Source organism: Drosophila albomicans, chromosome 3, assembly GCF_009650485.2.
Source record: "Drosophila albomicans strain 15112-1751.03 chromosome 3, ASM965048v2, whole genome shotgun sequence".
In the NCBI taxonomy this organism is placed as follows: domain Eukaryota; kingdom Metazoa; phylum Arthropoda; class Insecta; order Diptera; family Drosophilidae; genus Drosophila; species Drosophila albomicans.
Window position 1 is genome coordinate 45,036,746 of NC_047629.2, and position 27,334 is coordinate 45,064,079.

At 36.3% G+C, this 27,334-nt stretch overlaps 2 protein-coding genes across 7 annotated transcripts in view; one reads left to right on the forward strand and one right to left on the reverse strand.

Moving 5' to 3' along the window:
- The window catches only part of LOC117571063 (protein javelin), a 29,641-nt gene extending 6,828 nt beyond the window's left edge, over positions 1-22,813 (reverse strand). For 2 of the 4 annotated variants that reach the window (XM_052006155.1, XM_052006157.1), the window contains exons 1-3: positions 22,737-22,813; positions 2,460-2,989; positions 2,012-2,387 (exon numbers count right to left, since the gene is read on the reverse strand). In XM_052006155.1, coding sequence (XP_051862115.1) covers positions 2,012-2,387; positions 2,460-2,989; positions 22,737-22,798 — 968 coding nt within the window. In that variant the 5' untranslated portion in view covers positions 22,799-22,813. Of the gene's footprint in view, positions 1-2,011; positions 2,388-2,459; positions 2,990-3,062; positions 3,119-22,736 lie in introns of those variants that run through there. The other 2 variants (XM_052006156.1, XM_034253031.2) reach the window with 2 other exon arrangements.
- Positions 1-27,334, forward strand: part of LOC117569581 (calcium uniporter protein, mitochondrial) — a 54,271-nt gene that overhangs the window by 21,158 nt on the left and 5,779 nt on the right. Inside the window, exon 3 of one of the 3 annotated variants that reach the window (XM_034250806.2) lies at positions 26,457-26,747. The exons of the other annotated variants lie outside the window; for them this stretch is intronic. Coding sequence (XP_034106697.1) covers positions 26,457-26,747 — 291 coding nt within the window. The remainder of the gene's footprint in view (positions 1-26,456; positions 26,748-27,334) is intronic. 3 annotated transcript variants of the gene reach the window in all.

The window sequence follows — 27,334 nt, forward strand, 5'->3', positions numbered from 1 at the left end:
ACGACAACCGAGGGTGCGATGCGTTAAGCTGCTGCTTGAGTCGAGTCGCGTAGCATCCGCTGTCGGAGCTGTCATTGCCAGAATGTGATGTGTGCGATGTGTGTGACGTTCGCTTGCCACTGGCTAAAAGCTTTTGCAATGCACCATAAATCAGAAAAAGGATGCGCATCATGTGGCACTCAAAAGTTTGGCTAAGCTTACACTGAAAGTTATGCGAAAAGTTTTGTTTTCCGCACACAATTAGCACATATCAGTTATGCAATACTAAAACATACACCAAACAATGGCTGCTACTTTTGCCACGCACATTAAACGCAGTTTTGTGGTCGCTGAAATGCAGACTGCAGCAATAATAATTACCCCAAATGACAGCAAACAATTGGCCATTGGCAATCGACGACCGACAAACCGATAAATCGACCACAAAAACACACACAGAGTCAACCTGTTGAGCGTCGCGTAACAACTGAAAAGACGCTGTCAAATAAATTGACTTGGACTATGCGGCGTATGCGTGATGTGACTTGCAGCTCTATGACTACACTAGACAACACAACAGACTTTAACTACTGCTTTACTCTATAAGTACAATTATAAAGTGCAATTATAATGAGAGTTCTCATGGCATCGACGAGAAACGTTCGCTTCTCATGTGCCAGTTAAATGGGAAAAAATTCACGATTATTTGTGAGATGACACGTTAAATAAAATACTTGACAAAACGACAGACAATTTGTGGAATATTACTGAACTTTGCTAGATTAATTGTATTTATAATTAAACTATGTTTGAAAGCGAATGGAATTGATGTAGTGATATGTATGTAAATTTGCTTAAGAGAAGTTTTTCTCAGCTGGAGAACAAATTTACGATTATTTTCTGATGACACATTAAACAAAATACTTGACATAACGTCGAGTTTGCTAGAGAACAAATAGATGATTATTTTAAAGTGACACGTCAAACAAATTACTTGACAAAACGACAGACATTTCGTGAAGTATTACTGATTAATTGTGTTTTTAATTATTTTTTTTTAAGAGAATGGATTTGAAATAGTGCTAGGTAAATTTGCTAAAGAGAAGTTTTTCTCGTATTAAACGTAAAACTGTTTTTGTTGCATAGTTTGCTAGAGAATAAATTTACGATTATTTCAAGATGACACGTCCAACGAAAAACTAAATAAAACGATAAACAATTTGTGGCTTGTTAATAAGTTAAGTCAGCTTAATTCTGAAAGTTTTTAACAAGTGAATAGAGTTGACTAAGAGAAGTTTTTCTTGTTTGCAAATTAATGTATTCATTTGACGTTGAACAAGTATTCTATATTAAAATATTAAAAGCAATAAAAAACTGTATTTTTGTCTAGTTTGCAAGAGAATATTTTATTCTAAACTTATCAAAGTTTGAATCTAAACTGGTCAAATATTTTGTAGTTATTTTTTATTTATCAAGTTTGCTTATAAACCCTTTTCTTGGTATCTTCTTATCTAAAATGTAAAATGATTCAAATTTAGGTCGATTCGACTAATGTTGTGCTCCAGCTTAATTTGTTTTAATATTTAATGGTTTGAAATAAGTGTTTTGGTGAAAAGGAAAAAGGTTAAAAACCTTTCTGTACCTTTTAGTTTGCTAATGAACGAAATTTCAGCTTTATTTTATTTTTTTTTAATTATCAAAGCTTGTTTTTTTAATCTGAGTTCTTCAAAGCGTCATTTATTAATTTGTCGAGTGAATTCTTTTTTGTTATCTTGTTATCTAACCAGAGAAATTACTCAAACTTAGCTTGATTTGTCATACGTTGTTATCCAGTGTGATTTATCTAAACAGTGACTAATTCCTTACATTAATTTAGTCTTCATCTACAGTTCACATTAATTCTATCTATCTTTATCTATTGTGTTATTGCCCTCATTTGACTGTAAACATTTCTCTATTTGCTTTATGTATAAACTTTGTGGGCCAGTGTATTTTGTTGATATATTTTGATGAAGGCAAGTGATTCACTTACCGTGGCGATTCGCGGAAAAAACCGCGATTAACAAGCCGGGCACGCGGTATTAGCTGCGATCGTCGTCGACTGCTGTTGGCGGAACCAATTTGCAGATCGCTAAACGTCTCCTCACGTATCACGGCCAAGCTGCGCGATCTTCTCAAGCTGCACGATTCGCTGCCAAAGTCCAGATACGTTGCGGTCACTGTGGTTGTCGCTCCAACAGTTGCTGCTGCTGCTGTTGAAGTGGTTGATGTTGTTGCTGTTGCTGTTGTTGTGTCAGTTGCTGTTTTTGTATCTACTGTTGTCAGCGGGGTTGTGGGTGAGGGTGCTGGGGGTGGAGACGGCGACTCGGCTGGTTCAAAGCTGTCATTAACTGAAAGCAATTCAATTACTATCGCAATACTTTGCTTCGCTACGTTGCTTCGCTTCAATGGGCCTCAACTTCAATGGACATCAAACTCACCCGCATAGTTGTCGACTTGTTCGTGTGGCGCTTCCGCATCGAAATGCCAATAGAACTCGGCAATGTCCAAAGCGTTCTCCTCCCTCTCCAACTGTGTGTAGTCCAAGGAGCGTGCGTTCCTCAACTGCCCGTGGCCAGCAGCAGAGGCTGCTGCGATGCCCACGCGACACTGCGTCCAATGCGGTTGTGCGTGCGGTGTCAAAGGTGGCGCCGGTGGCAAATGCTGATGGTGATGTTGATGATGATGGGTCTGATGGTGGTGCAGTTGCCTATGCCTGTGATCTATGCCAGCGCCAGCTGCACTGTGACAGCTGGTGGCCAAATCGAGATGCGAGACGGATTTGTGCGTGTGTCGCCAGCCGGCGGCTCTCAATTGTGGACAGCGCGGATCGTGGGTGGTTTTTGAGTGGTGCGAGGCGTGATGATGCTGCTGCTGCTGTTGTTGCTGCTGCTGGTAAAGGTTACCGTTCGTATCCTCCAGACGCACTCGATCCACGTAGTTATGTTGGTAGCTATAGCTGTCCTTTCCACTGTAAAGGAGGGGAAAATATGAAATCATTTTTGATAATGATTACATTTTGCTTGTTTTGGTTTGCGTTTTACAATTTAATTGAATTGTTTTTATATTCAAAACTGCTTTTCATTCTATTTAATAATTCTTGCTAATATATTGATTGTCTCTTCAAAGGAAGGGAATTTATCATAAATTTATTTATTGTTAAAACCGGTTACTGTCTAATTTTGCTTGATTCTTAATACTTCTGTTTTTGTTGAATGTGAGTTGTGTTAATTGTTATTTATATCATTCATTACTTTTTCGGTATTCAAAAGAGTTAAAAGTTTTTATTTCAATCAGATGTTTCTGCGTAATCAATGTTTTAGCCTCTCCAAAGAAAATAAATGATTTACGTTCCCAGTTTGTTGCTGTTGACTTAAATGAATTGCTTTAGGTATTATACTTATATTTCTGCTATGCATTTGCAAATTCATTCAATGAAATACTTTTTGCTTATCAATTTTCTGCCCCTTCAGCGAAAATGGATTGAATATATTTCAAATTCGTTGAAAATGGGCTGAATTTATTTTACAAAAATGTATTGCTTTATCATTTTGCTGGTTTCTTTATTAGTCTTGTGTTATTGTTAACCCTTTTCATTAACTAATGTAAAAAATCATTTTTTTTATGTATTATATTCATTAATAAAACTTTACCATCATTTCGGTATTTAAAAATACAATTTTTTTCTTTCAAATAAATGTTTCTGAGTAATCAATTTTCGGCTCCTCTCGTAGTTTGTTAAAAATAAACCAAATTTATGTTTACGATAATCAATCAAATGTTTCTCTCCTGTTCTCCATGTTCTCTCCCTTTTATACAGCCGCTTCTTGATGAACTTTTAATACCTTAAAACATAGCCAACTCTAATGAATGTTCCAATATGGAAATTAATCAAAGGATTCTTAAATTTATATGGTTTTCTTTTGGGAAAGAATCCTTTGGTTTCTTTCATTTATTTCTCTTTCATGTTGAAGGCTCAAAGTAAAATCCACTTTGAGCTCTTTGTTAGCGTCTGTTTTGCTCATTCTCATTCTGATTCTTTACCTCTGCCATTCTCTAATTTCCCCCTTCCAACTCATTTGTGTAATAGCTAATGCTGCAGCTTCTACTATCGTGTTCTCTGAAACTTTTACGCTTGTGTTTCGTCACGTTTTCGCAATACTACGTAGCTTTTGGCCAACTGACCACTAAGTGAATTAAGCCTAAATGTCGGCTACGATAATCGTAAATAGCACTCATTCATTTGTATACTTAACAACACACAGACACATGCAGCACACACACCCACACACACGTGGAAGTTGCACGAATCAACAGTCGAATCAGAGGCAAAAAAAAAGAAGAAAAAGAAAAGCTTGTAAGCAGGCGAAACACTTTGCTCATCGAAGCATTAAAGCCAAGCAATTGCTTATTGCCTTTGCCTTGTGCGAGGGCGAGGCGAACATTTCCCGCATTTTCCTTTGCTCATTTTCCCCCCAGATTCGGTTCTACTTAAAAGGTTGCGCCACCTTGCAGTCGAGCAGTCGAAATCTTCGCTGCTTAAATGAAGCGTGGGAGCTGCCACAGCTTCGGGGCAAACATTGCTGCCACAATTCCAAAACAAAATTGTGTGTGGCTTGAGCAGGTAAAAGCCAAAGCTATTGGCTGCAGGTGAATTTTATGATTGATGGCTATTTATCGATTGGCGACGGAAATTAAAAGCTCCATCATTATTGTAACATAAAAGTTGTCAAGCTGTGCAAACTGAAAATTGACGAGTGTTGAAATATGAAACTACTATTCAACAGCGTTGATAAATGTTATTCAGTTAATAAAGTTTTCAATATTGAAAGCTTTTTTTCAATTTTCTTAACTGGTTTGGAATTTATTTAATAATATTAAATGTAAACTAAAATATAGGTAAAACTTATAGCCATATTAACAAAGAGAGATTCTCATCTTACACTTTAAAAGAAATTTCTCCTCATTATTATATGTTATTCATTATTCAACAGCTCTCAAAAATGTTATTAATTTAATAATGTTTTCAAAATTGAAAACTAATCTCTTTTAAATGAAAACTTTTTGCAACTTGCTGAAATGTGGAATTTATTTGTGCCTCAAATTTAGTAAAATATATTTGAATCTGTAAGATGACCATTTTAGCAATATTTAAAGATACATCTGACATGCACACTTAAGATGAAATACCTCTTATTAAAACGGTTATTCAGTTTCTAAAGTTTTCAATATTGAAACCTATTCGCTAATTTTATTAAACTTTTTGAAATAATGAATTTATTTATGGCGAATATTTTTCATTTGGTTCTCTTAAGGAAGGAATACAACATTTTTGCATTTCACATCTCAGTAGAGTAGTCATGGAAATAACCCTCATTATTAATTGTGAAGCATCTTTATTGGCTTTACGTGTGCCAATTCAAGCATTCAGCTCATTAGCATAAAAGTGAACTATCTGAAGAGCTACACTTTGCATTAGGAATATCGATCACAGAATCTACACTTGCAACACACAGACGTGCAGCAGCTAGCTCATCAAAGCAATTGCTCCTACTTTCTAGTTACATTTTTGCATAGTAAAAAACTTGAATCAACTGAGAACAGCTTGAACAGCAGCAGCAGCAGCAGACAATCAACTTTGCGATAACAACTTCCACCCATTTAATCTCGATTGTTTGTTATTCTTTCTGGGGAGGTATTTAAAATAAATACTTTCAAAGCTGCAACACCCCGAGTTTATGCAACATTTGGCATAGTGTTACAAGCGAGTTGCCACTCGAGTTTATTCTTGTATTCATATGTTAATTGCCAGGCCCACAGCGTTTAGTTGCCCTGACCCTAATGTGCCCAGCTGGCAGCAAGCCCAACTCCTGGTCCTGTAAATGAGAACTTGCCTCCATTACAATTGCAAATGTTGCCATCTAAGGCTTAACTATGCTTGGCGCATGTGAAAAAGGAACGCCATCGCCCATCGCCAGGATTCTGGCGCGCCATCCTGGCGTCGTCCTGCTGTTGCCTGTCTACAGTTGTTGTTGTTGCTGTTGTTGTTGCTGTTGCTGCCACTGTCCTTGTTTTATGCTCTCGAGTCTTGAAAATTTACGAGACTTGTTGGCTGGTGCGAATGGATGACGCCGTTTCTAGTCTAAGGCGCCCAAAAGAGGCTGCAGCTTTTAACTCAACGCTTAGCTGACCTTCCAACACATACGAGTGTATGGAAATTTGCAACGTGTGGCACACAAAAATATTCCTTCACACACTACAAGGTTGCTCCACATTCCGATTTAGTATCTGTTTCCCATAAATATTTACAAACAAAAATGTAGTTGAGTTTTTCATTTTGAAAACCACTTACAAAATATGTCCAAGGGCTGACAGAGAATTTATATTCATTTTCTTTATGTGTTTATTTAAATGTATAAAATTTGTTTTGTGAAATTTGAAATATTATAAAGTCTTCTAGAATATATTATATATTGTTTTTAATTTGCAGTTATTCAAAAGAAAATGTATTTATTGATTTATTTTATTGTAATTAAGAATACAATTTCTTATGCGCCAGAGCGACTAAAGACTTCAGGATATTTCTGAATTGAATTTGCATATATTGCCAAATTTGCATAAATCTGCATTTATTGTTATGTATTCATATGTAGTATATGGAAAATAAATACAATTGCGAAATTAAAAATAACATCAGTTTTAATAGTTAACTTTTGTGTTAAACATATTCCAAAATCTTTTTTATATAAAATTTATCGCTTCAATAAATAAAATTTAAATTGCAAACTGCTTTTTAAGTGAATTTTTTTTCGAGGAAACATTTTTAAAAATAGTGCTATCTTAAAGATGAGCCAAGTTGTTTTTTAGTAAAATTTGATTGGGGACAAGATCCTTGCTGTAAGGAATATATATTGCTTCAAATTTGTAGTATTTGCGTATAAAAAATTATTTATATTGATTCTTGTTAATCTGTTTTGAAAACAAAAAAAAAAAACTTCTAAATTTTAGGCATCAAATTTCTCATAAAATCATTTTTTTTTTGTTTATTCATCTTTTTGAACCATCTATTTTCATATATAATATTAACTTATTGACAATACATTTATTGCAGAAAGATTTATTGTTTTACATATGTATTGTTTTTTAATTATGAGAAAATATTATAGTTGGTTTTTTGTAATGTGAAAACACTAGAAAATCTACCGAATTTCAAGGCTAAAATTTCTCATCGAATCTTCGATTTTTGTAACCATCTTCCATGAAGTCCTTTAACTACATATATTTGTTTTTACTGAAATAACATTTAATACATGTTAATTTTTTTTATATTTTAATTAAAAGAAATTATTTTCATTGGTTCTTGTTAATTTAATGTGAGCACATTAAAAAACTACCGAATTCCAGACCTACAATTTCACCTTCTTTCATATTTCTATATTCGTTCTTTTCGTCTTTTTCAACCATTTGCAAATTTGCCTAAAAGTGCGCTTGGCACTTCACTCTTTAATTTAGTTCAAAGAAACATGAAGTCTTCGCTTTTTGGCCCGGCCTCTTGTGTGGTTCGTGAGTTTATCTAATTACTGCATATTAGTATAACCTCATTTGGCTTTTGTGGCCCGTTGGGCTGCCAACTCACACATGGCTGAAGAGGGCGGCTTTTGGTGGAGAGAAGGTCAGGAGGTCAGATGTGAGCATAGGTTAATGCACACATTGTCTCCGTTTTTGTAACATTATTTCTGTTTTTTTTTTCTGGTTTGTCGCGTTTTCTTTTGCAATTCAATTAAAAGTTAATTAGCAAGCGGTCTGTCATTAGCGTTGCCAAATTCCCAGCCTGCTGCCACCCAGAGGCAGCGGCAACGGCAACAACGGCGTGTGTCAGACCCATTTTCTCTTCAAGTTTTCGAGTTTATCTTGGCAAAATGATCTTTCGCTCTTCTGTCACTTCCCATTTTGCATACCCTATAGACATAGCGAATCGTAAAAGTTCTTAATCATTCATGTGACACTTTGTGTGTATTTTTCAGCCCAACAATTTCTGCAACTTGTCAAAAGTGTCATTACAAATGCATTTTCCACATTGAGAATTGTCTTGACACTTCCATTTCTTTGTGAACTTTGGTGTTCAGAATATTTGACATTAAAAAAAATAAGTAACATGGATACAGATAGAATAGGCTTGACTGTGAATAAATATTAAAATATCTTAAATAAATGTATGAAAAAAACCGAACTTTATATTTGGTATATTGATATACTATTCCACTCAAAATATACCAAAGAGCTCACGAGTGTACTCGGCATTGTGATACTTGCTGTACATTTTCAATTAAAATATACCAAATTAATATACTACAAACACTGAATGTCATTTTTTGGAATATTAATTTTATATTCCATTTAAAATATACCATAGGTTACTCAAGATTACTCGACTGGGAGATGGTCGCTAAAAATATATCATATAAATAAAAAATAAAAGTATATACTAAATGCAATATTTGGTATATGGATATACTATTCCATACAAAATATGCCTGATTGTCAAACAAAGCGAGTTATATATGGTTTGGAATAAAAAGAAAAGCATTAATGGGTATCTATGTACATATCTATGTACGTGCTTCTAGCAGATTCTTATATGTTAAACATTTTCGATTTTGTTTAGTATGTTTTTTCTGTTGTTTTTATAGACTTTTGCTATGCGTTATTTGCATTGGGCTTTCAATTTTAATTACATTTAAATACATTTGTATACACCTAATTAACGCGTACGCCGTTTTTATTTGCCAACTTATTCGCAACAGACAAGCGCTAATTAGTTTTTATGGTATTTTATGATCGCTGTCGTCAGCATTTAAATTTAATCTTCAAATTAAATTTGGTCAGTTAGTCACGTGTTAGCATTTAGCGGCATTTTAAATGTGAAATGAGATTTTGCTTTATTTACGTGTGCTGCCTTCTAAATTTTTCCGCGACTTTAATAAAAACGTTTCGAGCATTTTTTATGCGAATGCAAATTTTTGCTTGCTACCTGCAAAAACACAAACAACAAAATGTTTCTTGTTTTTTTGTTGTTGGTTTGTAAAAGCGGAAACACTCTTGCAGGTCGTTGGTGAATATTCAACTGGTGTAATCAAGCTGGTCTTATATACTATATGTTGCATATGCAATATTCTGCAGCAAGAATAATATTTCATAGTTTTAAAAAATAAATCGTTGCATTTCCGGGAACATATTTTATGTCTTTATACTACACATATTCTGTTGTTTGTATATACATACGTTATTCTAGAATTCTTAAACAAAATATTGCACATTTTTTTTTTCAAAAGGTTCAATTAAATAAAAGTTAATGCTGAATAAAATTTTATATATGCAAACGACATCAGTGGCTAATTAAAATGTAATAATTTATTCTCCTGAATGTTTTTTTTGTAAAATATAAAAATTAACTGGCGACATTTCCGATAGAGCTACCGAAACAACACCAAACTTCTGTGTGTTTGTTAATAAAGCCGCAACAACAACTAAGAACACTGTTGCGACTACAAGATACCCTTTAAAAGCGAGTATTTCGACTCCACTTACTATGGTTGTAATAAGCAACTTAAATTATTAAAAGTTAACCTGTTTTAAATTGTTAAAAAAGAAACCTACAAACCTACAAATTTAAGCAAAAACAATGTAAGAAACTTTTTATAACAAGATGTAGGGGAAATAATGATTCACAAAATGCTTGTAAATACGATTTACAACTCCAAATTTAAAAGCACTTTGCCAATATACCCGCATTGCGTACAGAGTACAATAAAAGAGGAAAAGAGAGAAATAAAACACATAGTAAATACCATTCACAATTGTTTTTTATGAACTCTGGCGCCAATTGCTCATTAAAGAGCGGCTAATTTAATTATATGCAACAGCAACAACAACTACAAAAGCGGCAATAACAAACAAGCAAAAACCGAATGTAGAGAAAAGAATATGGCGAAAATGTGGATTCCGTGGCAGAATGGAAATGAAAATGGGAAACTCGCATGACAGCTTCAAATTAATTAACACAGAAAACTATTGGGCGCAAAAAACAATAAGCAAACTGCTAACAATTTACATGAGGAGCAGTAGCAGCAATAAACGAAGCATAAACACACAAAATACGCTGCCAACAACAAAAAAAACTCAAAAAAAAAAAAAAAAATACAACCGTAAAAATTTATAGAAAAATGCTGTACTGAAAAAAACAGACACATAAATTTGCAATGGTGCTTTTCACACAGCATATTTTATAATTGCGCCAACTAGAATGAATAGAATAAAAATTACTAAAAAGTTGAAGCAAAAAAATGGGGAAATAAAATATGAAAAACCTGCACACAACTTGAACAATCAGAGCAGATACACATTGAAGAGCCGCAGCACTCAAATGCTGCAGTGGCAGCAAAAGTTCTCTTCCGCCCCCCTTTGGGCTTGTCCACCAAGTGGCAACGTGGCAAATGAATAGCCCCAAACAGGCAAGGCAGATGCTCAAAAAACCTGATGACAGCACCGCAGGCAACCAAAAGCAACAACACCTAAAGCAACAACAATAGCCGCAATGAAGAAGACGTCGACAACATGCGACATTTGCAATGACATTTTCAAAAAATTTGGCAATTTCCACGATGATTCCATCGACGGGGCAATAATAAAAGCAACAACGGCGAATAAATGTGAAAATGCGCGGCGAGAAAGGGAATGTAAGAAAGAGAGAGAGAGAGAGAGAACTCATAAACCGAATACGAATATAGCCACTAACAAATGCTAAATCAATATTATATATCTTTCTTGCTTTAGTCACTAATTTTGTACTGGGCCATGACACGAGGCGGTCGTTAAAACGCGCTGCAAGCTGCCAACAATGATGAAAAATTATCTTGCAGTCGTCTACTCAAGAAAAAGTGGCAACATTATCCATGTGAAAAGCAGCAGCAAAAATGCCGTAATAAATGTCAACTATTAAATCAAAATTGCCAAAATAGAAAAAAAGGAAAAATAATAATAATAGAAGTGATTGAGATTTATAATCTGAGATTTGAGCTGGAATCGCAAGATGATAATGAAAAAAAAAAATAGCGTAACTATCTTCAGCTCATGGCTTGCAAGTCATCGAGAGAATGAGAAAATAAACGTTTTCGTTTCATCTCAGTTTAAGCTGACATATTTTTTAAGCTTGGCAAAAAATGATTTGCTTTTAATGAGATGCACAAAATATTACTCATATTAAGTATTTCTATACTATATGCCAAAAACAATTTAATAAATTTTGTCATTCCACAAGATAAGAAAATAATGAACACTTTTAATTTAAGGTTAAACTGAAATACTTTTGATCAAATGTGTTTTCTAATGTTAATTATGATTAATATTTAAGAAAATATTTATGAGTGATATAATACTTTTAATATTTGTGGAAAGAAAGAGAATTTTCTTTCTCATTTTAAACTGTAAATTTTTTTTGTATTTCTATATCTTAGTTTAAACTGAAATATCTCAATCATGCTCATTAAAATTCTCAAAATAAAATATGTTCATTTTATGTTATTTATGTTAGACATTTGTATTTTATATACCTAAGCGCAATTTGATCAATTGTGTCATTAATCAAGATAATAATAATAATAATGAAAGATATTATGAACAACAGCAGCAGCCATAAATGCCATTAATATCCATGATGATGATAGTAATAATATTTCACTTGGCTGGAAAAACTCTTTGAATAGCTTTCCACAGACAACGGGCCGAGTATAGTAAACACTTAAATGACCATCAATAATTTTAGCAATCTCTCAAGCTGCAATTAATGACCCTAGAGATATTATGCGCCTAATGCTGGGGAAGCAATTACCTGATCTATGAGTCAATCCTTAAGGTTGTGTGTGCCGTTAATGCAAATGGGGAATGGGCGCAATTAATCCACTCATTGAAGGCGGGCCGGAAAAAGCAGCGAGGTGGAAGAGACGCCGCTCGTTAATGATGCTGGAGGAGGCTTTTGTTTGTGCCGAACGCAAATATTGACAAATTGTGTGTGTGTGGGTTTTATTATATGGCTGCGTATCTTGCGGTTGGCCCACATTGATACCGGCGCAGACAATTGAAGCTTTGACGTTACTATTTGCACACTTTCGGCTAAACAAGCATTGCTGTTGGGGTCGGGCAGCTTTCTATTGGCGCCAACTTTTTGCACACTTTGTTGATTTTTGTGGTTTGTGCCGAAAAAAAAAGGTTTCTATTGTGCATGAAATCGCCAACAGAAATCACAACACACAACGCATAGAACGATATGTTTACACTCTCGCACTATCACAATAACACTCTCCTTCGTTCTCACTCTCTCGCTCTATCTCGTTCGCTCACTTTGTGCACTTGTTTGCGCGCTTTGTTTTGTTTGTGTTGTGCGCGCGCTTGCGTCTCGCGATAGACTGACGCGTCCGACGCGTCAAGCTTCGCTTCGCTGCCAACGGCGACGACGACGCTGCGACTGCGCAGCAGCTGAGCGGCGGCTTATGTTTCACTGCCAAACGTTCCTATGCCGCTGCTTCCCTTGCTTCGCTTTAGCGCTTGGTTTAAGGTTAACAAAATTACATGCCACAGTTGCCACAGCAACAATGAGGTAATTTTTGTTGTTTTCGTTGTTGTTGCTTTTGGTTTTGGTTTTTCGTTTTTGACTTACAAATTTCACAAGTTTTACAATTGTTTTTTGTTTTGTAGTCTTTTTAATGCAATTTTTTTAACTTTAGCGCGACAATTTTGCGTGTACTTTGTTTGTGATTTTCTTAATTAAGTTTGTTCGAGTTGTTTAATTGAGTTTCGCTTCGAAGCAAAAGTAAAAGTTATTTAGGGGCTCAATTAAACGAGCTACTTAACTTTTGGGCCATTAAAGCGCGCTTTTAACGCTTCTGAGAATTGGCAACACACTGAGCGCAAAAACTCAGCTCTCAGCATGTGTTGCCAGCAAACACACTCGAAAACAAATCTCTAGCTTGCTCCCTCGGACTCACGCTTCACCTGCCCCCGGTGGCTGGTGAAAGGTTCCCAATTCCCAGATGCTGCCCTTTGAATGCCAATTGAGTAAAGGCATTTTCCCCTGAGATGATTCAGCTGCTGTTGCTTTTGGGTCACTTTTGCTACTGCTGATTTTTAGAATACCAATTGCGAGTGTTAAGCACGAATAATTTAGATATTTATGCAATGTGGAAAGTTATCTTAAAGTTCAAGTTCTCTCTGTGTTAAATTTGATTCAACGTCAATTCAACCTGCTAGCGACTTATTATATAATTAGGAAAGTTATCAACCTGTCTGCTCAACTTAAAGTTTTCATTATCAAAGCCAATTAATGCTTTTTAGCTTGAACTTTCAACTCTCACACTCACTCCGCTGTGAAGCTCATGCGCAAATTACGTGCAAATGAAATAAAAATTAAGTAAACTCAATGTAAAGTTGGCGGTTGGCAACCAATTTGCCTGCCTGGCAGCGAATGAACTTGTTTGAACTGTGTGACTACAACAGCAAACACGTTAATTGAACTCTTGACTGCTGTTATTGTGTTGTTGTTGTTCGTTTTTGTTTGGCTATTTCGTCATCGAGGCTTCGGTTTCGGCTTTAGCTTCACCTAGTTAATGCTGCAGGGGCAACAAAAGCAACGGAAATGCGTTCATCGTTGGCGCATTACCGGAAATGAATGAGTCCCTCATAAACACACACACACTCACACACACACACACACACACACGAAAAAAAGAGTAATACAAATGGGAATATAAAAGGTACTTGCAACACTCACTTGCCGCATGGTCTGTGGCACCTCGCTCACTCACTTTGGTGTCGCCCGTTTTGAAAAGAGTTTTTTGGGATGCAGTGAAGCGCGAATTCGTCGAAATGACGTAAAAGCCGCTGCCGCCAACAGCAAAGCAAACCCCCTACGGCATTTGCCTCTTTTGTTTATTCTACCCCCCCTTCCCCTCTGGTCAGAGTATTTAGACTGGAATTCAGAGTGGAAACTAGCGCAAAAATAAGTTGGAAATTGTTTTGACGTGTGACGACGACGCATGGAAATGGCATGCAAAACTTTTTCGGACTTTTGGATACGCAGCATTTCTTCTCTCGGCTTCACATTCATTCACTCTGCTCAGTGTGCGTAACCAATGAAATGATTGTTCTCGTCTGTTCTTTACAACCCTCGGACCTTTTCAGCGGTTTTTCCATTTTTTGTTTTTTGTTTTGTTTTGTTTCATAAATACAAAATGCGATTTGCGTGTCATAAATTAAGTGAACCGCAACCGTCGAGCGAACCGCATTTTTGTTTAACAGCGTTGCCCATTTGTCCGCCAATCCGACATCAAGCTGGGCGACGTCGCTCCTCATCAGCTTAAGAGGCTGTCGGGTTAAATGCCATAAATTTTAGTAGCCGGGCAGGAAACTAGATTTTTGTACAAGCCGAAAAAATCCACAAAACGGAAATAAGAAAGTAAAATCCGTAGAAAGTGCAAAAAAAAAAAAAAATCGATTGAACTTTGATATAATCCTGTTTGAAACTGCACTAAAAGTCAAATTCAGATAAATGCGAAAACTTAGCGATTTCAATAATCAAGTTGAATTTTTTAGTGTACTTTAAAGCGAGAAAATCATTCTCGAAATGTGTGGCACAAGCACAGCAGTGGCACGTACTACACAAATTAATATGAATTGTACACTGGACACATGGGACGAGGATTTGATACTAAAAACTTGAAACTACGATTTGTACTCAGCTAGCTCTCTGTTTCTGTGTCTGTGTTGTTTTCGCTGTGAGCATCAAATAAAATTCGCCCCAAGCGACGTTTAATATACGTGAGAATGTGTTGCAACAACAATAACAACAAAAACAACAACATTTACAACAGAGTAGAGTATGCGCGACTTTGCTGTAAATGCAACACAAAACATTTGCCAATTGACTGTTTGATTAAACCCATTTCGTTCACTTGCTGCACACAAAGTATATTAAAATAGTTGCATACTTTTAGTCAGTCAGTCAGTCACTCGAGTTGGACTGTGATTTGCTTGTGAGTGCCATTTAGTCGGTCATTCCATGCTGCGTGACAGCTTGCTTGGAGTGCTTGCAACTATTTTTGTATTATGCAAGTAAAAAAGCTACAGTCGAGTGTAGTCGACTATGAGATACTCGCTATCTGTGTGTTATCGTCGAAATATACCGAATTAATATACTGAAACATGCTTTTATATATATTTGGTATATAGATAAACTAATACATTTAAAATATACCACATAGTATAAAATATACTGAATAATATATTTGGTATATCGGCGTACAACTGCATTACAAAAATACTATTGGGTTAAAGTATACTGAATATTATATTTGGTATATCAATATACTACTGCATTCAAAATATACCATATGTTGTAAAATATACTGAATAATGCATATATATGGTATATAAATATACTACTGTATTCAAAATATACCATAGGATGTAAAATGGATAATGAATATTATATTTACTACTACATTCAAAATATATCACAGAGTACAAAATGTACTGAATAATATTTTGGTATATACTACTACACTCAAAATACCATAGAGTGCCATACATAGCAGATTGCCAACGAAAGCGACTAAGTCCTGACTGCAGCAGCTGTTTTTTGCCATGTATGCTTGATTGCAAAGAAAGTAAACTAGATGACAAAATATACAAAAACTTTTAAGAATGTTATCTGTTCTGAATTGAAATTACACTTGCTATTATTTTTTACCAAAATTGTAATACTCTTCTAACCCATGAGTAGCGGGTATGAAAAGCTTTGCAAATGTCTCGGAGTGCACATCTTAAATGCAACCAGTTGGAAAGTAATGCTCTAACGACGACTCAAATGTTGCGCCAATTTTATTTAACGATAACTGCAATCTCCTTCATCTTCCACTCGTTGTTGTCTGCACTCGCTCTGGGGCGCGCAAGGAGCATTTCAAATGCAAAGCAAATCATGCCGCATGCCACGCCGACAAATGCTGCAGTATCTGCGTTGAATTGTTGTGCCTTGGAGCAAGTGTGATGGAAGCTGAGCTACATCCCGCTCTCTCTTTCTCTGACAGGCAGGCTACTCAGTTTTGACGACTTTTTTCCTCTGTTCTTTTTTAAAGAGAATTCAAGAATTTCAATAAAGGCAGACAAGAAACAGAGCAAAGTTGCAGAGAACAATGCAATAATAATAAATAAATAAAGCATAAGCCTCTATTTTACATCGCATACCTGCCACATCATTGTGTTTCTTCTTCTTTGGCTTCTCACGTCACTCGGGCCTGGGTTATTTTTACTGTGGGTGTGTGCATATGCATAAGAAAAGTAACTTTTTTGCTCCGGTTTTTCCTTGTGTGTTCCCCCCGAGGACCGAATCAAAATGATGGCAAACTTGTTTACCACTTTTTTGCCCATATTTCTGCCCGAGTGTATGCCACATACATACTTTTACATAAACACTCCTCCACATAGGGACAACAAAAATTGTAGCTACACATCGCTCGACTCGACTTTAAGGCAACAGCATTTCAACTTTGCTCTCACATTTGTTCAATTTTCCAACCAACTGCCGAGAGCTAACATAGCTAGCTGACTTTTATGTTTTCAATTTCTCAAAATAAAGCGAACTTTTTCGACACAACTTTTGGGAGAATGCTTGTCCGACATGTGGAAATCAATTAGAAAATTACAAATTTGTTGCACCAAATGCCAAATGAATTAAAAATAGTTTACGAACAGATTGAAGAGCTGACTTTTACTCAAGCTCAAATGTTTAAGACAAACTTGAAGTTGAGAACTTGATGATATTAAGATCAATTTCAAATCTATCCGACAAAGTTTTCGACTTACTGTATCAGTTAATGTTAAACTAAAAACGAAATGGTTTTCAGTTATTATTAAAGAACATTTGAAACATTTCTAGAGCAAAGAATAATTTATTTTGTTTCAAGTGAAGAGATAATTTGTTCTGCAACAGTAATTTTTTATATTTTTTCAGTTATTAAACATTGAATACTAAATTTGAATAGAAATTCGTCAACAGCAATTTTCATATCAAGCATTTCATGTCATTGATTGCGTTCGATACCAATTAAGGCTTATTTGAACTAAGTTTAAAAATAAATAAGCTATACTCGTATATCTAGTATATTTGCCATTATAAATGTCGAATACAATGTGCAAAATTTTATTAAATTCTTAAAGCTGAATGTGATACATTTTTCCCTGGATAACTAAATTTTAGTGGCACTTAAATTCATGACAATAAAGTCGTTCTCTATGTTAGCACTGCAAATGCAAACAAGAGTTTTGTATTTTAGTTATTTTATTTGCTTGTGCCAAAATAAATTCACATGTGTGCAATGTTTTATTTGAATCTGTCTGCCCGGCAGCAACGAAAGCAGCAGCTTATGAATGTAAACAAGGCATGACACAAAGACTGCAGAGACAGACTTGAAATGAACTAGTAGGAAGTGCAGAACATAAGCTATGAAAAGTCTTCTGGGCGTGTGTGTGAATTCCCTTGTATATGCGAAATTGGTTTTCCAGTAACGCTCTAAATGCAGTTCGCTGTAAGTAATGCCATGTCAATTTGCATAAGAAATTTATCAATTGAATGAAGAAATCGCAGCGATAATCAGACAAAGACACAGAACAATGCGGTTGGCTTGACATTGACAATGTCGTAAACTAATTGCAGGCGTCGTTGGGGAGGAGAAGACTCGAGACTCGTTACGCCTTTTGCCTGTAGCACACGCATAGGCTGTAATGACTGAGTGACTGACTGAATGAATGAATGACTGTCTCTTCGTCTGTCTGTTTCTCTATCCTGCTGGCTATCAATTTGTGTTGCCTGCTTTCAGGCGCTACAGACACGAAACGGAAATTGTCTTAACTTTTGCTTTCATTTTATTTTTGTGCCTTGCAGACAATTTGTAACAAGCGATTTGCCTCTCTTTCTCTATCTCTCTTTCTCTCTCTCTCTCTGGCGTTACTTTCAATCTCATTTTGGGTTTTATTGTGCAATTTGCTTTGAAATATGTATGAATCCCGTGGAAAATGTTGGCCATCATCATAAACTACAGCAAAACGCAATTATATTTCACTTCAACATTGCATTTAGCATTTTTAAAAGATGAGTAAAACAGCAACAAAAAAACGAAAGCAACAAAACTTTTCACCACAACTAATTGGTAAACTTTTCTCGAGGCCTTTTTAGTTTATTCTCTGACTGCTCCGCCTTCCCCCTGTCATCGACTACCTCTCTATTTTTAAACTCTCGAAAATAAATTTTGCAAAAGTTCCACAACTGCCAGTTGCAGCTATTTTTGTTGTTATGCTCGATATGTGTTTAAACCCACATATGAAAATTTGTTTTATTTGTGCGTTATTGGTGCGCACAAATAAATGTTTGATTTATTGTTCAATAAGAAAAATATCAAATTGGGTAACTCGATTTATTTGTTCTACATATTTAAGTTTGGCACAGCGTATCTGCAAGTCGCACATTCTCAGTTTCCCAATCTCTCAATTTGTCGTTGCTTTTGTTGTTTTATGTTGTGCCAAAATGTGTGCTTGAAACTTTTTAATGAACATCGACTGGGCAAGTTTGTGTGGCGCATAAAAGTATGCAATGCACAATTGAACACACACATACACACATATTTTCTGATAAATTCATTCGTTTTGGCAATGTTCAATACTAACAAACATTTCTCTTTTCTCTTTGCAGGTAAGTTGACAGACAAAAATACGAATGCTGGGAAAAGGTTAAATACAAAAATAAACGATAAGTATGCATACTCACATCACACCTACACAACTAAACGTACAACACTGGGAATACTCACGAATGCAAACACTCACCTATCCACCTACACACACACACACACACCTACACGTATTTAAAGACATTTTGTTTAGTAATTTCAATAAAAGTCCGGAGCGTCATTGGCACGTGACCAAATGTTGGCACAGCCCCAGCTGCTACTGCTGCTGCTCCTGTCTGTCAATGCCTCTTAACTCGAAGAGCCTTTCCTTCCGCCCTCAGCTTAAGCCTCAGCTCGACTGTAGTACACGTTGCGTATGCGTAATGTATGCATAAATCGATTTGTTTGTTCCCCCCAGAAACTAGTTAACAATTTCATGTGTCTAACACGATACACAACAACAGCACACACACACATGCAGCACACTTTACTTCACTCTGCACACATTATTTTACCCAGGCCTTAACAAATTTTTGGTTTCCACTTCCAGTTGCGTATGCAAATTAAGTGACGTCTGTGCGTATGCAACTCAACGCAATAAAAAAGAGCGACTGCGAGGCAAAAAAAAAAGAATAAAAATGTGGCTACAATTCAATTTTTGGCTTGCCTTGTGCAAGAAATTCAATTTTTGGCCACACTTGGGGGTACATATCAACCCCCTCACCCTCTCTTCCCTCCTCTCTTCCTCCACGTTTTTGGCACTTTCTCATTTGTGTCAGCTTGTTGACGAAAATTGCAACAATTTGATAAGTTTGTGGTGCGCGCTCGCGTCGTATTTCACATTCGTAACCACATTATTGCCGGTGTCATCAGCATGCGAGATTGAAAAGCAAACGCACTGGAAATGTGTTCAAATTTGTCCAAGCTTGATTAAGTTTTCGGAACGTTGACAAAAAGTTAATTATTATTTCGATTTTATTCCCCAAAAAGTAATTGTGACATGTCTATTTCTTTAAAAAGAAATTTAAATTAGATTAAGTTCTCAGAAGGCTAACAAATATTTCGATGTTTTTATTGTTGAAAAGTAAATATTATTCTTCTGTTTAAGTGTGAGATTGAAAGGGAATAGCAGCAGCAATAGAAAAATTTTGAAAACTCGTCAGAAGGCTGACGAAAAGCTTATACATATATTGAGATTATTACTGCTTACAAGTAAATGCTATATTTCTCTTGATGTGCTGCTCTTTCAGCAGCTTCTTCTATAGAAATATTCTTAAATATGTTGAAACTAGCTTAAGTTGTCACAAGGGTAAAGAAAGGTTAACAAATCTTTTAATATTACTGCCCAAACTAAATGCGATATTTACTCATATTTAGTTGCGAGTTCGAAAAGCAGCGTTTAAAAATGTTCATACTGAATTAAGTTGTCACAAGGGTTAAAAGAGAAAGCTAACAAATATTTCCTATTTCTGTTTATATGGGAAAGCAGTAATAAAGCTTTTAGAAATGTTGAAACTAGATTAAGTTGTTAGAAGGCTAAAAAAACGAAACTAATAAATATTTCGATATTTTTACTGTGGAAAAGTAAATGTCCATTTCTGTTGATTGATTAAGTTGTCAAATGGGTAAAAAAGCTGTGAACTATTTTTTTTTTACTGCCCAAAAATAAATGCTATATGTGTGTTTAAATGTTTAATGTGTTGAAAAGTTTAGAAATTATATCAAGTTGTCAGAAGGTAAAAAAAGAACTTACAAATATTTCGAAAATTTGACAGTCCAACTGTATGTTCTATGTATATTCTTAATATTTCTAGTAATTTCTAGTGCAATTGCTGGAAGTGTGAATGAAGCATATACATAGATTCCATATAGATCTCATAGATCCTGCAATGTTATGTCATGATTGATGGACAGTTTGAGCCAAGCATTCACTTTGTTAGCCACACTGACGGCAATTCCATTTGTGGTTGCAGCAACAGCTTGACATTTGATCCCCCGCGGTGACTGGCAGATTGTTAATGGCTCGACCAGACATTCATATGTGGCCTAGACAATACATATATATGTGCAGCAGCAGCTGCTTTTTGCCGGCCACGCCTTGCTCATCTGCTCTCTTTAGTTGGTTGTTTGGCATTTTAATTGCCATTCTTTTTGCCTTTGCTCTAGCAGCACATATATTTCACAGACACATGGCCAGGCGCCTCTTGTGGCGCCCCCAATTGCTGGCCATTTATTAATTGGAAAAATGTTCTCCACTTCTAAGGCTTGCAAATCGAATCGATGTAAACGTGTCGAAGAAAATGAAAGAAAATGCAGAAAAACAAAAACAAGAAGAGACAGGCGCTAATTGCAAAGTGTGTAGAGAAAAGATGAAAAGAATGGGGAACCTTAACGGATTTAATTTGTCTGCCCTTTTCTTCAGTGTTGCGCGTTTTGTCGCATTCTTCTGTGGCTCTGGGAAATTCAATTTTACGGCCGCGCGAATGTCCTTAAAGAAAGCTAGAAAGGCGAAAAGTTTCCCAGTTTTTTTTTTTTTTTTGGTTTTGGTTTGACCTTTTTTTTTACTGCAAGGATTCAAACCGAAGTCGGACTTTCCGTTTTTAAACTCTCGTTGCGCACATCAAACTTTATTCGACATTTTTATTTGTCTTTTTCATGGCCTCGTTTTTGGCCCTTGTGAAAAAAATGCTGTTTACTTGCTGCGCGAATAGCGACAGGCTTTAAAGTGAAACAATGTAGAAACTAGATAAACTTTTTATTTCACTTTGAAATATGGCCTAGAGATTTTTGCAGCATATTTTGAAATTGAATTATTTGTGTGGAAAATTAAAGCTTAAAGCGCTTTATTTGTCACTCACTGTTTTGACATAAAACCTTTGCCACTTAAACTCTTTTCGGCTGTGCTGTGTGTTCTCTGTGCTTCAATTGCCCGTAAATTGACTGTGTAACTTTATGGCATGAAATCAGCTTCAAGACAGTGTTTCTCGCCTTTTTAACCCTTTTTATACCCGCTACCCATAAAGTAGAGGGGTATTATAAGTTTGTGTCTGCAGGCAATGCACAAAATAGGCAAAAGGAGGCTTCTCCAACACATATCAAATATAGCCTTTGGTATATTTTTAGTATTTTTAGGTATATTTTAAAATTAATACCGCATTGTTTTGATTTTATTCAATATCCATATACCAAATGTAGCCCTTGGTATATTTTTAGTATTTTTGAGGTGTATTTTAAAATTAATACCGCATTGTTTTGATTTTATGCAATAAATATACCAAATATAGTCCTTGGTATATTTTTAGTATTTTTGAGGTATATTGAAGTATTATATTTTAAAATTAATGCCGAACTATTTTTCTTTTTTTTTTTAATTTCAATATTCCAAATATACCCTTTGGCATATTTTTAGTATTTTTGAGGTATATTAATGTGATATATTTTAAAATTAATGCATTACTGTTTTGCTTCTTTTTAATGTCAATAAACCAAAAATAGATTCGGTATATTTTAGTATTTTTGCGGTTTATTAATTCGGCATACTTTAAAATGAATTCCCCGATGCTTTACTTCTATTCAAAATAAGTAGTGGGTATCTCACAGTCGAGCCCACTCGACTGTAGCTTTCTTAGTTGTTTTTCTTGCGAGCAGGAGAAAGGGCAATCATTTGTCAAACACATAAATTGGTCCAATAAGTGGCAACCCTGCCATAAATATTGATGCCCAGTTGTAGCTTATTATGAGAGAGTGCCTGACACTGGAAGCAGCTCGACTTGCTGCATACGTCATTGACTTTTATGGCCCACAACTGTGTCGAGCGGACTGAGAACAAAAAGGGTTATTCCCACCACATGCATAGTTTATTAATGCCAGCATCAGCTGAAACTAGAAACTTGACCCTAGGAATCATATATACATATGCTAAAGAGAGTAGATATCTTGTGGACTTACCGCTTGTCCCGTTGCCTGGACGAAGTCGACGTTTGTGACGTTCGAAAGTAGCCGTGGCCCATGGTGCCGCCATAGCAGAGGCTGTGACTCTGTCCGGAGCCTATTTTGACGTGCAAAATGTGCTGGACTCAGCGTAAAAGAGAAGAAGGAGGCGAACAGCAGGCCTGCAAAGTGATAGATAATTTGAAACTTTACTCAAAAACATTTTGAACCTCTCAAAGTTGGAGCAATTAATTTGGCTTGAGGCCACACACGCAATACACACACGAGTTGTCAGTGCCAAATATGTGTGTGTATGTGTGTCTCTTTGCCTCGTATAATGAGCATCCATGTGGCGCCACTTCACTGCTACCACTTGAGGCAATCATCAGCTTATATTGCGTTGCCTGCCTGCCTTCAAAAGTTCAAAGTGTCGTCATCGTCATAGTCGTTGTCGTCGCTGTCGTTGTTGCTGTCATCTTCAGGTGAGAGTGCTTAACAGGTTTTCTTCTTACTCGAGTGCCAGCACAGCGAGCTTTGGCTTGTTTTTCACTTGGCCAGTTAAAAACAGCAGTGTATACACACATACATAGATTTCCCCAAATGGGATTACATATTGTGCAATTTCCGCTGTGTGCACAGCTGAAGGCCAAAACTCCAAGACAGCTTCTGTGCCCCACAGAGATCGATTATTGGGATGCCGCTACACCAATTTGTTGCAGCACAGCGCAAAGCCAAAGAAGAGCATAAAAACTGACTACACAGCCATAATGAAGATGATGCTCATGATAGGGATATTGATTGCGTTCTGATAAATTGTGCTGCAGTTTATTATTGAGCAAAAAGTAATAATGAAAAAGCATAACACGAAACACTTTAAGATATGCTCTCGATAGCTGTGCAATTAATTGCATTATTTGTTTGCTTTCAATGAATTGCACAAACATGTTTACAGCTTATGAAATAAGCTTTCAAAGGTTTTATTTCAGTTGAATTGCCCAACAAATTCTGAAAAATTTCACTGTTTTTACCACACAACGGATAAAGCAGAGCTTTTCATGCCATGTATTTTAGTTGAAAAGAGTATTATTGCGTAGTTAAACAATTGCCAGGCTTTATATGGCACACTCGAACACTTTAGTCTATTGAATAGTGTTTGAAATATTTATTGCTTCTATTTGTAGTGTGTTTTTCCATGTGCAGCCAAATTTTAATAACTGGCTATTTGTGACATTTTTGATTGGCATTTCAATTGCTTGGCAAATGTTTCGTATTTGCACTTCACATATTAAAAACTTTGCAATGTGTTGCTAAATTGTGTGCAAAGCCCACACACACATACATATAAAGTGCAGTTGCAGCATAGAAAAAAGCGTTGCCTACTTTTGTGCGCAGCGAAGTTCTTTGCTTTGTTTACACTTGTTAGCTGAGTTTATTGTGTGAACTGCTGCGTTGCTTTGGCCTGTTTGTGCAAACACCACGAGCCGCAAAAGAGTTGAAGTAGAGGAGAGTGAAGGGGAAAGAGAGAAGGCGCTTCCAAGGTAAAGCCAGCGGGCAACAACAAACAAGCGCGTAAAGTACCGCCGCATTCCAGGGTAAGCATGAAAAGCCAACGCCAACTAAAATATTAAAAGCCTAAGCACAATGGATAACACAATGCTCTCGGTCGCGGTTGCGCCGCGTTGCGGTTTTCCAGCACAGAGACCCATAAAAGAAAATTCGTCTCTCGTTTGCACCAGCAGCAACAACAAAAACAACGAAATGCATGCGGGTCTGTAAGCCAATCTCTCTCTTTCTCTCTTTGCGCTCAGCTCTTCATTAATTAAATGCACTTTTCTGAATGGCTGGCCAGCTGCTGCCAGCTTCAATCTTGTTGCACAGAATTTAAGTTGCAACATTGAAGCGGCCTCAGTTTGATTTGTGGAATTACTCAGTGATCTGAACTTGAATGCGTCATAAAATGCGATTTATTTAATGCCCACGGTGTTTAAATCTGGCAGCAAATTTATTGCCACGCATAACATAAATAAACAACAACAAACACGAGGCTGAGAGGAGGAAGCAACAAACACACAAACAGCCAACTGAATTTATATGTAAGAGTGTGTTTTTTTTTTACCAAGGCTTATAAAAGCTGCCTGCAATTTCATAAATATTTGATTAGCTTAAAGGCACATTGGTTTTTTCCTGCTCTTGTTTTTGTTGTTGTTGTTGCTCTGTCGTGATTTGTTTTCTTTTTCATATTTTTGATCTATAAAAGTTTGAGATATTGTTGTTGTTGTTGTTTAGTTATTTTTACTCTTAAATTAAAAGCATTTCGAGAGCTCTTCAAAATGTATCCGGGCATAACGAAGGACACTCGTATAATTTTACAGGTTATAAGAGGTTTGGCCCAAAGCGTTGGTCAGAAAGGTTAAACCTTAGCTAGCGAAAGGCAATTCGAGCAGGGTAAATGCATATAAGAGGATAAATGGCTCAAATGACTTGGCTTTTATGGTCGAATAAAACTAAATTCAATAAAAAGGCTTTGATTTAACGAAAGAGGAAGGAAAAAGAGCATTAACAACAGCTGCTGTTGATTCCCATTGGAACTAAATGAATATTCGAAGTATGGAATTTCTTTGGAGATTGAATTTAATGAAACCAAATACATGTTCATTCAAACATTTATAATTTAAAGTTAATGGTTTGCGTAATTCGTTAAACATATAGAAAGTGGTTTATTTAACAACTAATTTTACTATCAATCTGCGGTTTATAACATATTTCATTATTATTGAATGAAAGTGCTGCACACAAAAGAAGCCACAAACTAATTTTAAACTGGCAAGGGATGCGTTTAAAGTGGATTCTAAAATAATTTACATTTAAAAAGGGTTTTCTCAAATTCTCTTTAACATCGCGCACATCAACTGCACGTACATTAAAATACAGAACCTAACATAGATAAATAATTTTACAACTGTCTAAACAATTCATCCTTTCAATACGTGTTCTTATCATTTTCGACACAAAAGAAATGTTTAAATCGCACAATCAGACAAGCGTCTGGGAAACTCGCAGCTCCCAGTTCGCGATTCTCTGGCTGACAAAAGCTGTCAACTGGCTGAAACACCTCCCCCCACTTATCTCGCCCATTCGTCTGCTCTTCATTAAGTTGGCTCGCCCATGGCACACTCGAAATTTCACCCACATTTCATCACATTCCCTGCATTAATGTGTTTCAGCTGTGCGTGTCATTTCCGGGTTTTGATAAAAAAAATAAAAGATGTCACCAGGCCCGTTTTTGGTTCTGTGCTTTGACAGTGTGCAACGAGCGCGTGTCTTCATCAACATTTGGGAGGCCATTTGGTGTTATTTTTTCTTTTTGCTTTTTTTTAACACATTTTGTTGACTTTGTTTATGTTTTTTTATGTGCATTTTGCGTGGCGTTAACTGCACGTGCCATCAATTTTAACTGCGCTTTTCTTCCCTTTTTATATATATGCTCTTCTTTTGGTGTGCTGTTTGTTTTTTGATTCATTATGCAAAAGGAAAAGCTGACGAAGTAGCAGCCGTTGCTGCTTCTGCACTTTTCAGCTGTCGGTTCTTTATGTTTGTGTTGCTTTTTTTTTGTTTTTTTGTGCGCCACGCCTTGCCTAACACCTTTGATGGAAAATTTTAATTTCTTTTCACTTATTTTCTGGCACGCCTATTTTTCTTTTTTTTTCGTATGATATTTTTTTTTTGCTACGTTGCCAGGCGACGATGAGGATTTGAAGCGCCTCAATCTCAGCGATTTGAGGGCGCGTCTGCGTGCCCGCGGACTTAGCGCAACGGGCAGAAAGCAAACTCTAATTGAACGCTTAGAGACAACAACAACAGCAACAACGACGACGGCAGCAACACCAGTTACAACAACAAGCACAACAACAAGCTCCAATTTGTCGCCGACTTGCCCCGGGGAGGAAACAACGCAACAGCAGCAGCTCGTAAATTGTGTTGCCAGTGATGCGGAGGCAGCAACTGACACTGGCAACGAGTCGACAAATGGTAGGTTCAGCGAGTATGTGTATAGACGGTAGACGGTTGGTCAGGTACAACACAAGGAGCAACCCTCACATTGATGGCGCGCAAACACACAACAAAGGAATGAGAGTCGAAGCCGTCGACTCGTCGCACACAAAAGCCGCTGCCGCTGCCGCATTTTGCTTTTGCCGAGTTTGTCGTGTTTGTTCTCGTATCGTGGCCCCATGCAGCTGCCTTTACCATTACCTTTTCCTTTTACTAGTACAACATTTCGCCAACAGTACTGAACCAACTTACCCGCTAATAGACTGTATGTAAACGCGTTTTATTTTTTTTTTTGCTTTACTTTGTATGCTGCGGCAACTTTTTCTTCACTCGTTTTGCTCTCGTTTTTCTGCTTTAATTTTTCTTGCTTAGCTCTTAATGAAAATTGTGTGTTTAAATTGATTATGCATGCAGTTTTTATTTTTTTTGCTGTTGTTATTTTGTTGTTTTTATAATTTATTTTCTTTTGGTCTTGCGGCTGCAGTTTTTTTAATTAAATTTAAATGCCGAATAGCCGCACGCAGACACAGACACCGACACCAACACACACACACACACACACGGAC